General features: G+C 43.8%; 1 protein-coding gene across 3 annotated transcripts in view; it reads right to left on the bottom strand.

Moving 5' to 3' along the window:
• Positions 1 to 12,668, bottom strand: part of GDPD4 (glycerophosphodiester phosphodiesterase domain containing 4) — a 144,294-nt gene that overhangs the window by 79,311 nt on the left and 52,315 nt on the right. For all 3 annotated transcript variants that reach the window (XM_073612848.1, XM_073612850.1, XM_073612849.1), the window contains exons 3-4: positions 11,459 to 11,562; positions 3,727 to 3,820 (exon numbers count right to left, since the gene is read on the bottom strand). In XM_073612848.1, the coding sequence (XP_073468949.1) occupies positions 3,727 to 3,820; positions 11,459 to 11,562 (198 nt within the window). The remainder of the gene's footprint in view (positions 1 to 3,726; positions 3,821 to 11,458; positions 11,563 to 12,668) is intronic.

The following is a 12,668-nucleotide window of genomic DNA, read 5'->3' as shown; positions in this document are numbered from 1 at the left end:
TATTTTCTTTGGCTCCTGGCACTGGATGGAGAGATGGAGGAGCCTGTGGCGGCTCGTCCATTAGGGGCGCCCAGGCGTCGCCCCCTCTATCCACGCCACTCCCTATATGTATATATATGTATATATATGCAAAGCCTCAATCTATCCATAGCCCCCTATTCATGCGTTCAGCCCCTTTCAGGACGCCGGGCGCCTGAATTACAACTGCGGGGGGGGGGGTGTTTTTTTGAAGCTCCTGATTAGAGCTTATAATAGGCTTCAAAATAGGGTGGGCTCATGGCGCAGGGCATTGCGCCATGAGCCCACCCAGGTGTTACAACAGTGAACGAGTATTCGCTGTTGAAACACTGATCCTCAATCCGGCCAATCAGAAGCGGGTGTGAGACCTGTTTTCCGATTGGCCGAAAGGAGAAGACTCCTGATTGGCCGCCGAGGAGGAGGGAGGAAACGTAAGCCGCCGCCATCGCCGCGATGACCCGTTGAGGGCAGGGGAACGTGAGGCTGCCGCCGAGCATTTTTTTTTTGAGATTGGGGAAGGACCCTTGAGCCCAGCCTGCATCTAGATTGGTGCATCCCTGAGCCATATATCGCCAACACAGTGCCCTATTGGGAGGCCTACTGTAAGCCTAGGGGACCTGCTTAGGGAGCTAGCCTTGAGCACACTGGAACATGTACATTCTATTAAGCTGATTTAGGCTGGGTTCACACATGCGATTCATGATTCCTGTGCAGGTTCCCGCATCGCATGTCTCTCACATGCATATTAGATGGGAACATATGTTTGACAGACTTACGTGATGTCCTGTATCTCTGATGTTGTTCATCAGTAATATTACTCATATCATTTCAATCGCTATTTGACTTTTGCCAGCCTGGGCAAGATTTTTTGATTGATTTTTTTCATCCTTAGATTTTTTGATTTTCCTAGCTTTATACAATTTTATATGACATGTTATCCATATATATATATCAAACAACCAATATTTTGTGGTCGTAATTTCCATATGTAATATGATATCTTATCCATGTCTTTTTTTATCATTTCTAGTATACCATACATTGTACCAAAACTCCTGAGGAAGCTCAAATTGAGCGAAACATGTTGAGTAGTATCTATTGAGTGGTATCTTTTGCTCCAACTATGTACTATGTCTTTCAAAAAAATTGGATGTGGCTATTGAGATATTTTCAATCCTGTTATGTTATTTGTATTAAAATAAAAATCTTTTTTATGGATACGTTCAGTATGTCTATTTACCCTATTTATCTTATATTAGAAGCACCTTGAAAGTTTTTTTACCCCACTTTCCCTTTTCTTGTCAAAAATTGATGTGTGATGTGGTGTTTAGTTTGATGTTTCTGCCCTCATTATTGTCCTTGTCTCTCGCATGCAGTCAATACTGGATACTGGAATCTCCACAGTCTCCATTTTCCAATCCACTGACAACTGAGCATCTACAACAAGGACTCCTGTGTTTTGTACTGAAATGTGTCTGATTGTTCAAAAAAAAAAAAAAAAAAAAGGGGAGATTTCATCCATTCACCATGTCTTTCTTCAGGGTATATTTTATATCTATTGAAAGGGGGAAATGTGAAGAGTCGTCTTTTGTAAAAGCTCATCTCAGGTTAAAATGGAAGATTAAAGTACGGATATTATCTGATTGGAAGCGAAGATGGATTGTGATAAGGAGATAAACGCCCAGGTCACAATCTACCGACTCTGTTGTATTTCTTTATCTGAGGCTCGGTGTCCTTATCTACACTTTTTTTTTTTTTTTTGCAAAAGCCGAGGCAAACTCCAGGAAAATAGCTGAAAAATGCAGATGAAATAAATATACATGAACTGCTTCACCTGCGAAAAAAAGAGTTCCACCTGTGCTTAGCCAGTCTTGTAATCCAGGTACCCCTGCCACACAGCACAGTCAGCCTGCCTGACCTCACTGTTGTCTATATCAGTTAAAGCGCTTCTAACCGTTAAAAAACAGTTCTAAACCTTAGATACTTACCCGTTCTGTGTAATGGTTTTCCACAGAGTAGCCCCAAACCTTCTCTTCTGGGGTCCCCTACTGGTGCACTCCGCTTCTCCTCTTCTCCAAGTGCCCCATAGCAAGCCACTTGCTATGAGAGGAACCTGTGCAGGCAACGCTTCAAAACAAGGCTGTGTGTGTCTATAGAAGCATACAGTGCGGCTCGGCCCCGCCCCTGCTCCCTCCTCACAGGATTTGATTGATAGCAGCAGGAGCCAATGTCTTCCGTTGCTAGCAGCAAAGCCTATGAGACCAGGAAGAGGGGAGGAGAGCTGCTGCAGATGAGCACAGCGCGGGATCAAGAAAGGTCTCAGGTAAGTGTTTCGGGAGGAGGTGCTGGGGGAGTTGCTATTGAAAGGTTTTTACCTTAATGCTCTCGTTCTGGGTGGATGTCACATGACGACCCTCCAGAACGGCAGCTCTCTTGCGCACGTGGGGGCGCACGTGGGGGCGCACATCGTGGCGATCGGTGGTGCGGTGTGTCACACCGCTACACCAATCTCGGTTAACAGCCTCTGACGGAGGCTCTTTACCACGTGATCAGCCCTGTCCAATCACGGCTGATCACGATGTAAACAGGAAGAGCCGTTGGTCGGCTTTTCCTCACTCACGTCTGACAGACGCAAGTAGAGGAGAGCCAATCGGGTGCTCTCCTGATGGGGGGTCTGTGCTGATTGTTTACACACCCAGGACCACCAGGATGCCGCCAGGACCACCAGGATGCCACCAGGACCACCAGGGATGGCCACCACACTGGACCACCAGGTATGCCACCCTAGACCACCTGGGAAATGCCAATCAGTGCCCATCCCCAATGCCTGCCAGTGCCAGTGCCATCAGTGATGCCTAACAATGCCATCTACCAGTGCCGCATATCAGTGCCCATTAGTGCCGCCTATTAGTGCCACCCATAAGTACCCATCAGTGCAGCCTTTCAGTGCCCATCAGTATAGCCTATCAGTGCCCACCAGTGCCACCCATGAGTGCCCATCAGTGCCGCCTATCAATGCCCATCAGTGCTGCATATCAGTGCCACCCATCAGTGCCGCACACCAGTGCCCATCAGTGCCGCCTATCAGTGCCCATCGGTGCTACCTCATTGGTGCCACCTCATCGGTGCCGCCTTATCAGTGCCTGTCAGTGCCGCCTTATTAGTGCCCATTAGTGAAGGAGAAAACTTACTTATTTACAAAATTTTATAACAGAAACAAAAGAAAAACTTTTTTTTTTTTTCTAAATTTTAGGTCTTTTTTCATTTGTTTAGCAAAAAATAAAAAACGCAGATCAAATGCCACCAAAAGAAAGCTCTATTTGTGGGAACAAAATGATAAAAATTCTGTTTGGGTACAGTGTAGCATGACCGCGCAATTGTCATTTAAAAAACCACAGCACTGAAAGCTGAAAATTGGCCTGGGCAGGAAGGGGGTGTAAGTGCCCGGTATTGAAGTGGTTAAAGATAACCTGAGAGAACAGGAATATATGACCTGATTGACTCGTTTGTTTTATTTTCAATTTTATTAGCCAATGTCTCTTTTTAAGTTACTGCATACTACATACTTGGTGCATCAAAAAAACTCATTTTGCAAACCTTGCCACACTTTCTAACAAAAACACCCAGCACTGCCTGCATGCTTGTTAGCAGCCTGTGTATAACTGACTAAGCCAGAAGAGCGATTATATTAAAAATGAGTTGGCTTACCACTAATATTGCAATGTATGTAAACAAAACAGCCACCACCGCCAGGATCAGTACAGACCACAGGAACCAGTAACCCAGACTACGATAGGTGTACCTGGAAAGGAATAACCATGAAATTCAGAGAGGTTTTCAGCCAGTTATGAATTGTGGCAAACAGATTGTATTGTGTGAAAATGCAGACATAACAGTTTTGCCGTTCTTTTTGTTCCTAAAAGTTAACACACCCTGTTTTATCCAACATGGAAATCCAATATGGCGCATGGGATAAGTCACCAATCGGTGGTATGCTCAAAGCCCAAAGTAAACCTAGGTAACTGAAATCTATTTAAAATACATAACCAGAGATTCCCTTTAGTGAAAATTGCATACTGACACTATCAGTAAATTCAGAGATACAGGCAGCTGAAGGTAAATGTTAATATTGACTTTCCCTGTAATAGTCAGGTTTGGCCCCACCACATCCGGCTAGGGTTGCCACCTCATCCCTTTAAACCCGAACACATATTAATTACACAGGTTCTGTGGCTGATTAAGGCGGTAATTAAACTCACTTGGTGCTTTATCTGCATTTAATTACCCTCAGAACCCGTGTAATTCATATGTGTTCGGGTTTAAAGGGATGAGGTGGCCCAACTGAGACAGACAATGAGGAGAAACCTCCCCACAGACAGCAATATAAAACATCAGAGGAGATAACCTTTCATCTCCCTGAACTAAAAATGTTTGGTGGGGATTCTATTTTTTTTTTTTAATGTCTATAATAAATTCCAAGATTGGAGTTTGGATGTGCCTGTTGCATTCTCCATAATGTAAAACAGAGGAGACATGCAGAGAGTGGAGACCTCCTGGACCAGCCTTTCTCAACCTTTTTTTTAACTTTGAGGAACCCTTGAAATAATTCTCTGGTCTCAGGGAACCCCTGTTAATAAAGCTAGGTTTACATCTATGCAGGTTGCGTTTTATGCGTTTTTCCAGCGCGTTTTTAATGTGTATTGTGTTTTTTTTTGCTAATGCAATGCAACTTGGATGCGACTTTACACTCCCTGGCACTGAAGTAGCATCAAAGTTTCATCAAAGTAGTACAGGAACCTTTATGTGTCCAAAGTCACATGTTAGAGCTAAGTACTAGGGTTATGGTTGAGGACTAGGAATAAATGTTAGGATTGGGGTTAGTGGTAATTGTTATGGTCAGCTGTCAAATCCCTAACAATTACTCCTAACCCTAACAATTATTGCTAACCCTAACATTAAACCCTAACCCTAGCCCTCTACTCTATCTCTAACCTTAACTATATCCTTAACCCTAACTCTATCTCTAACCTAACCATTAACTCTAACCCTAACATCTAACCCTAGCCCTTAATCTTTAACCCTAACCCTAGCCCTTAAATCTAATCCTAACATTAAACCCTAACCCTAGCCCTTAACCCTAACATTTAACCCTAACCCTAGACCTTAACCCTAACCCTAACATTAAACCGTAACCCTAGCCCTTAACCCCAAACCCTAACCCTAACATTTAACCCTAACTCTATCTCTAACCCTAACATTTAACCCTTAACACTAACCCTAGCCCTTAGCCCTAACATTTAATCCTAACCCTAGCCCTTAACCCTAATCCTAACATCTAACCCGAGCCCTTAACCCTAATATTTACCCTAACCCTTACAATAACATTTAACCCTAGCCCTTAACCCTAACCCTAGCTCTTAACCCTAACCCTTAACCCTAAACCCTAACCCTTAACCCTAACATTTATCCCTAACCCTAGCCATTAACCATAGCCCTTAACCCTAACCCTAGCCCTTAACCCTAATCCTAACATCTAACCCGAGCCCTTAACCCTAATATTTACCCTAACCCTTAACCCTCACAATAACATTTAACCCTAGCCCTTAACCCTAACCCTAGCTCTTAACCCTAACCCTTAACCCTAAACCCTAACCCTTAACCCTAACATTTATCCCTAACCCTAGCCATTAACCATAGCCCTTAACCCTAACCCTAGCCCTTAACCCTAATCCTAACATCTAACCCGAGCCCTTAACCCTAATATTTACCCTAACCCTTAACCCTCACAATAACATTTAACCCTAGCCCTTAACCCTAACCCTAGCTCTTAACCCTAACCCTTAACCCTAAACCCTAACCCTTAACCCTAACATTTATCCCTAACCCTAGCCATTAACCATAGCCCTTAACCCTAACCCTAGCCCTAACCCTTAACCCTAACATTTAACCCTTGACGTAACCCTAGCCCTAACATGCAATCCTGGACACATAAAGGTTTCTGCACTACTTTGATGCGACTTCAGTGCCAGAGAGTGTAAAATCACATTAAAGTCACACTACATTAACAGAATTGTCATACTTTCCTATTAGCAAAAAAAAAAAAAAACATAAAACGCTTTAAAAAGCAACACTTGCATTTTTGGTGTGGGTCCATTGAAGTTTATTATACACAAAACAGAACCTGCTGCAGGAAAAAAAATCCCTGACCCTTTCCAAAAATGCAGTGGCTGAAAAACACATAGATGTGAACGTCTCCCATAGGAAACCATGTTAAATGGACTGTAGTGCGTTTCTGCACTAAAAAATGCATAGGTGTGAACCAGGTCTTATTGCTGTAGATTAGTGTGATGGTCAATGGGAAGAAGGCACCTTACAGTTGAGGTTGTCGGGAACAATTTCACCTTACAGATAACTAAAAAGATCATTGCTGTCAGTGGTTACTTATCTGAGAAGAAGAAGTTGCTTATAGCTCAAGGAACCCCCAGCAACCTCTAGATGAAGGGTCTCCAAACTTTCTAAACAAAGGACCAGTTTACAGGTCCTTCAAACTTTAGGGGGGCTGGACTTTGGCAGTGGGAATAGAAAATGACCCGGTGTCAGTGGGAGTATACATTTCTTTGGTATTAGGTGGAGGAATAGTGCCCCATCGTTGGTGTCAGTGGGAGGAATAGTGCCCAACATGGGTGTTAGTGGATGGAATAGTGCCCATCATTGGTGTTAGCGTTAGGAATAGTGCCCCTTTTATTGGTGTCAGTGGGAAGAATAGTGTCCCATCACTGATGTCAGTGTAAGGAATAGTGGCCTATTGTTGGTGTCAGTTGGAAAAAAAGGTGCCCCATCATTGGTGTTAGTGAGAAGAATGTTGCCCCATTGTTGGTGTCAGTCGGAAAAAAAAGTGCCCCATCATTGGTGTCAGTAGGAGGAATAGAGTGGCAGGAACTATGCCCCACTGTTGCTGATAGTGGGGGGGGGGGGGAATAATGCCCCAAGGGAGTTTGGAGACCACTGCTCTAGAGGAACCCCAGAGCTCCATTGAACCCTGATTGAGAATGGCTGTCCTAGACAGGAGTAGTTGGATGGACCTGGGAAATCAAGTGCAGAGAACTTGCATTTGGCATCCCAGGGTGATAATTGGCTGGTGATTACTTCCACCTAGCAACACTGGGGTCGTTGGTTCAAATCCTAACCATGGCTCTACCCGCACAGAGCTTGCACGTTCTCCCTGTGCCTGTGTGGGTTTCCTCCGGGTACTCCGGTTTCCTCCCACTCCAAAGACATGCTGGTAGGTTCATTGGCTCCTGTCTGAATTGTTGTATGTATGAATGTGATTTAGGAACCTTAGATTGTAAGCTCCTTGTGAATGTATAACGAATATGTAAAGAGCTGCGTAAATTGAAGGCACTGAATAAATACCTGTAATAAAATAATAACTACATTCCACCAGCTTCTATCCAAGACTAAAAACTCAGTTTTGCACCCATTCACACTTTGTGCAGTGACTGGTGTTTCTCTGCTCTTAGACACATAGAAAAAAAATATTTTCTATGTACCCTGTTTACACTGCAATGCTGCCTTCAGGTGGGTTGCAGTGTGTTAAGGAAAAAAAATGAAGACATGCTGAATTTTTCTGCAACGCAGAGGTCACGTGAAGTCACCAAACAGGTCAGCTGCAGTGCATAGGAATGTACAATAAGTAAAAGCAAACAGGGTCACTTATCCAGCGCTCAAGAGAAGAAGTAAATTAGCTGCTGTAATCAAATATAACATTAAAGGGGTTGTAAAGGTAAATTTTTTTTAAAAAAAAATAACAAACATGTTATACTTACCTTCACTGTGCAGCTCGTTCTGCACAGAGTGGCCCCGAACCTGATCTTCTGGGGTCCCTCGGCGGCTGTTTCAGCTCCTCCCCGCAAGCATTCACCACCTTAATGCGAGCTCCCTCGCATGGTGGTGAGTGCTTGCGGGCGCACTCCCATGATACAGCCGGCGGCTATAGCCGCTCGCTGTATCACTCGGCCCCGCCCCTGGCGCGCCGCGTCATCGGATGTGATTGACAGCAGCGCGAGCCAATGGCTGCGCTGCTTTCAATCCATCCACTGCAGCCAATCAGCGACCAGGCTGAGCTGCAATGGAGATGACGAGAACGAGCAGCGGAGATTCGAGGCGTCAGGTAAGTAAAACGGGGGGGCTGGGGGCGGCGGTATTGTCAAAAGTTTTTTCACCTTAATGCATAGAATGCATTAAGGTGAAAAAATTTTTACCTTTACAACCCCTTTAAGGAGAAAGCAAAAAAGTTAAAAAAATAGGTTCTTTCCAGCTTAAGCAGCGCTGCTTAGGCTGGAAAGAACCTATTTCTTTGGAACTGTTTTGCTTTCTCCTTAGTGCATAGGAATGACTGAAATGTCACTTTGACATTTCCATAAAGTTAAAAAAAAAAAAAAAGATTAAAAAATACAACCACCACCACCAGCACACAAACGATCAGCGGGCTGTCTTATTTTATTTTACTTTTTTTTTGTTTGCTAGTGTTAAAGTATTTGTTACCCAACATTTCATATTCCTGATATGTGCCTGCTGTACCATGTACAGTACTTGCATGAGAAAGTATCCTGTACTCTTTGTATTGATTCCTTTATGTGAAATCCCTGGTGTTCCTGCCAGTCCCTCTGCTTTCCCATTCAAAACTGACCGCACTAAGCAAGAGAGCACAGCGTGGTCAGTTCTCTAGTTATGCTGGGAACTCAGTGTACTCTCCTCCAATGATCAGACTTGTCCTGACACGCCCCCCCCCCCCCCCCCCTGCACAGCCATGCACCAGCTAGGAAGCTCGGTGTTCTTTTGTTTCTCCTCCCCCCAGCTCTTATGCAACTGAGAACAAAGGGAATGTAATCACTTATAAAAAAGGTTTTTATAATGTTTTTTTTTATATCTCTAAAAAAATGTTTTGCTTTTCATTTCTATTTTAAACTGAATAGGTTGTTTTACAAGGTGATCGTTGGCCCTTGTTTGTTGTGCAGATCAGTGTCCGCTGTATGCCGGCGGTGGGGCCGCCTCTTTCCTGCTCATGTAATCATATTTGTGAGCGTTCAAAGAGGTTTTTCTTTTTTTATAATAAAGTGTATTAAAAGGTGAATGAGAAAAAAAACGCCACCCAGCTTTTATCATCAAACCCTACTACAGTTAGTCTACTTGCCATGGGGTGCCCCAGGTCTTTAAAAAGTGATCCTGGTTCCCAAAAAACCTCCAAAGTTATAGACAGGCACTGCCAGGTCTCTGTGGAAACTTCAGAGTGCTTTGATGGCTTATGCAGGCCATACATGGGTCCAATTCCAAACAAATTTTCTTTAGTAAATCAGACATTTCGTGCATTATGTGATCCGATGATGCCACCATTGACTGACAAATTCGACCAACCAAGCCTTCAAATTCATCGTTACTACAGAAAAGAATTTTCGTGGCTGAGAATCTTCTTTTTTTTCCAGGTCACAGCTCATGCACATTTCTTTTTCTATTATATTTCTCTCAGGATTCTCCCACCAGAGAGATTAGAAATTTTTTTGTGTAGCACCCTGATGTTTAGGCAGGGCTGCTATCAGGTTTAGTTGCCAGGCGATAGTTGCCTTGGCCAATTGTTAGGAGATCAATTGATTTCCCCTTAATTCTGTAATTGCTGCACCTCTTTTGTCACTAGGTGGAATTATAGCTGGTGACTTTGGATAAGACAAAGGCAAAGCAAGGCCAATGGACAAGGACTTTCTTTAGACTAAAAATAGAGAAAAAGGGACACTCCTATGGCCACATCCGTATAAATTGTATGTCATAAGAAAAGAGAAGGGGGTTCAACAAGGACCCCCTGAGCGTACTTTAGAGGCACAACAAACCTGAGAAAGCATAATCAAAATAACAATATAATCAATTTTATTCAATATAAATACATACAATACAAAGACATTGATAAAAGATAATAAAAAAATCATCTATATAAAAAAATATACATGATACAGGTCCCCGATGTGTCTACGCGTTTCGTATAGAACTTCTTCTATGACCATCAACTGTTTCCATTTACAACCAATCTCGGGGTTCAGTTCCAACGAGGAAGGGCCAATAAATAGCCAATAATGAATAGTAGCACTGCAGCACCCATGGGGGGGCACCAATGAGCCCATAAACCGCGTCTGCTCAATGGTCCATGTGGAACCGTGCAAATGCACTGGGGGAGCTTAAGGTAGAATTGCATGTAAATCCCCAGGAGGATACAGAGATGTTCCTGAAAGGATTTTCTTTGGTCCCTTGGCCTTCTGAGAGCGCCTATTTATTTGGTGGAGTCAGGTGATCGGGGTTCTGTGCCACCTGGATGGCTGTCTGGGTGGACGTGTGTTGTTTTGCCCCGGGCTGCTAGGCCAGAAACCTAAGGCCTTTCCCGGGGACATCTGTCTGCTAGGCTGTCTGAGGGCCTATCCAGAAGCAGGAGAGCAGCGTAGGGTTGGGACTGCGGGCTTGTAGTCCAACCAGAAGTAACGGTTCCGCTGGCTGGGGAATCGGTTGTGGTCGGAGGTAGAGGGGAAGCTATCGCCACTAAGGGACCATCCGCCTTGCTACCAGAGACCATTGTGAGTAAGCTAAGGCCAGTACCAGAGCAGACTTCTTGTCAACCGGGGACGGTGAAGAAGTGGGAAAACTTCAGCAAGTACCGAGTCAGGGACCCAGCGGGACAGCAGAGGTGATACCTGCGGAGCATCAGTGAGTGCCAGGCCAGGGAGCTAGCGTGTCCGCAGCGGTGAAGCTTGAAGAGTGTCTGTGAGTGCCAAGCCAGGGACCCAGCAGGGAAGCGGGGGTGACGCTTGAGGAAGATTCTGAGTCCTACCAGTGGAAGAGCTCAGGGGATCCAGTGGCTAGTGGATCTGAAGTCTAAGGGAGAGAGACTGGGAGCGCGTCGAGTGAAGACCCACAGTGAGTGATGGTGGGGTAAACTAAGAACTGTTCATGTTGGAAATAGTTGACATCAATTGCCATTAGTAACCGCTATAAGATTGTTGCAATAGGAGACAGGGGTCATACCTATACAGAAGTGGTATCCGGCTGGAGGCCTTCACCTGTATAGCTGTCTACCTATAGAAGTCTCGGAGTCTGCCAATTATCTTTGCATCTATCTATACACAGAAGGATGTGAGCTGTTCCTAACTCTGGAGGATACCATTAGGTCTGGAGGGGCCCGGGACTTTGCTACATTTGTTTTTCAAAAAATTTCCAACATACCCGATCACTCAGATTCGATGGGCGCATGAAAAATTTTTGAAAATAAAATTCTGTCGGAATTTGACCCATGTATGGCCGGCCTTACAGGTACACTTTAAAGACACAAATGATGGTTAGGTGTGCAGTACAGAAGCATTTCCAAGCAGTATTTAAAAAATCCTAGCGGTACGTGAATACTCACCAATCAAAATCATTGTAATCATTCTTTGCTTCTCCCCAGAAATACAAGAAGACCAGAGTCAGGCAGAACGCACTGATCAGGAAGAAGAAGAACACGTTCTCCTTCTGCAAGACATAAATACAATAAGAATTACACAAACGGTTCACAGTACATACCCCTTTGTATTGTCTTTGGCTTTAGCCTGCATGGGAAAATCACATATTGACTTCAGTGGAGCTCCAACCAAAATGTTGCCATGTACGCTGTTTCCTCTGAAAATAAGCCCTACCCCAAAAATAAGACCTAGCGTGAGTTTCTAGGATGGCTACAATATAAGCTCTACCCCCCAAAAAAGCCCTAGTTAAAGACCTTGTAAAATGATGTAATCTGTTCTGTAAAAAGATTATATAATGTGCAGTGGGTCTCCTTGTGTAACTGTGTTGTGAAAAACACCTTATTTACAGCACCTCTAGGCGCTCACGTGACCCGCCGAATCTCTTCTCTTCTCCTCCGAACTGACGTCAGCAGCCCCTCCCTCTGCAGTGCTCGGAGCAGGGCTGACGTCAGCGGGGATCTCAGCCTCTCCCTCTGCAGTATTCAGAGAAAGAAGATCTCCGGCGGGTCACGTGAGCACCATAAATAAGGTATTTTCCACAATATAGTTACACAAGGGGACACATTGCACTAATTATATAATTATTTTACAGAACAGTTTACATGATTTTAGAAGGTGTTAAACTAAGGTTTATTTTTGGGATTACAGAATTTCACAATGTGGACTCCTGAGCTGACAGGGGGAGGAACGTTTTTGTACATGCCGTAAATAAATAAGACATCCCCCGAAAATAAGCCCTAGTGTGTTTTATGTAGACAAAATTAATATAAGACCCGGTCTTATTTTCGGGGAAACACGGTATTAACTCCTGAGCATGTATTCTTTTTTTTAATCCAAACAATTTTATTATATAAAAAAGAAAGAAAAAAGAAAGAGTACAAGCATACGTACATGGAATACAACAATTAACATCCTAACGGCAATAGAAGTCAATATTCTGATATTTTCAAAAGAAAGGATAATGACATTCTTCAGTGATATTTGACTAGACACTACCAACAAACTGTCAACAGAAATTTAAGGAGTAATTCCACTTTTGTTGAAGAAACAAAAATATTCCCCTCTGGATAATCTGTGAACATTGCAGGAATTTTAACAAACTTTGCTGCAGATTCC

This window comes from Aquarana catesbeiana, linkage group LG02, assembly GCF_042186555.1.
Source record: "Aquarana catesbeiana isolate 2022-GZ linkage group LG02, ASM4218655v1, whole genome shotgun sequence".
Classification (NCBI taxonomy): Eukaryota; Metazoa; Chordata; class Amphibia; order Anura; family Ranidae; genus Aquarana; species Aquarana catesbeiana.
The sequence above is the reverse complement of the archived record's forward strand: the minus strand, read 5'-3'. Positions and strand labels throughout refer to the sequence as shown.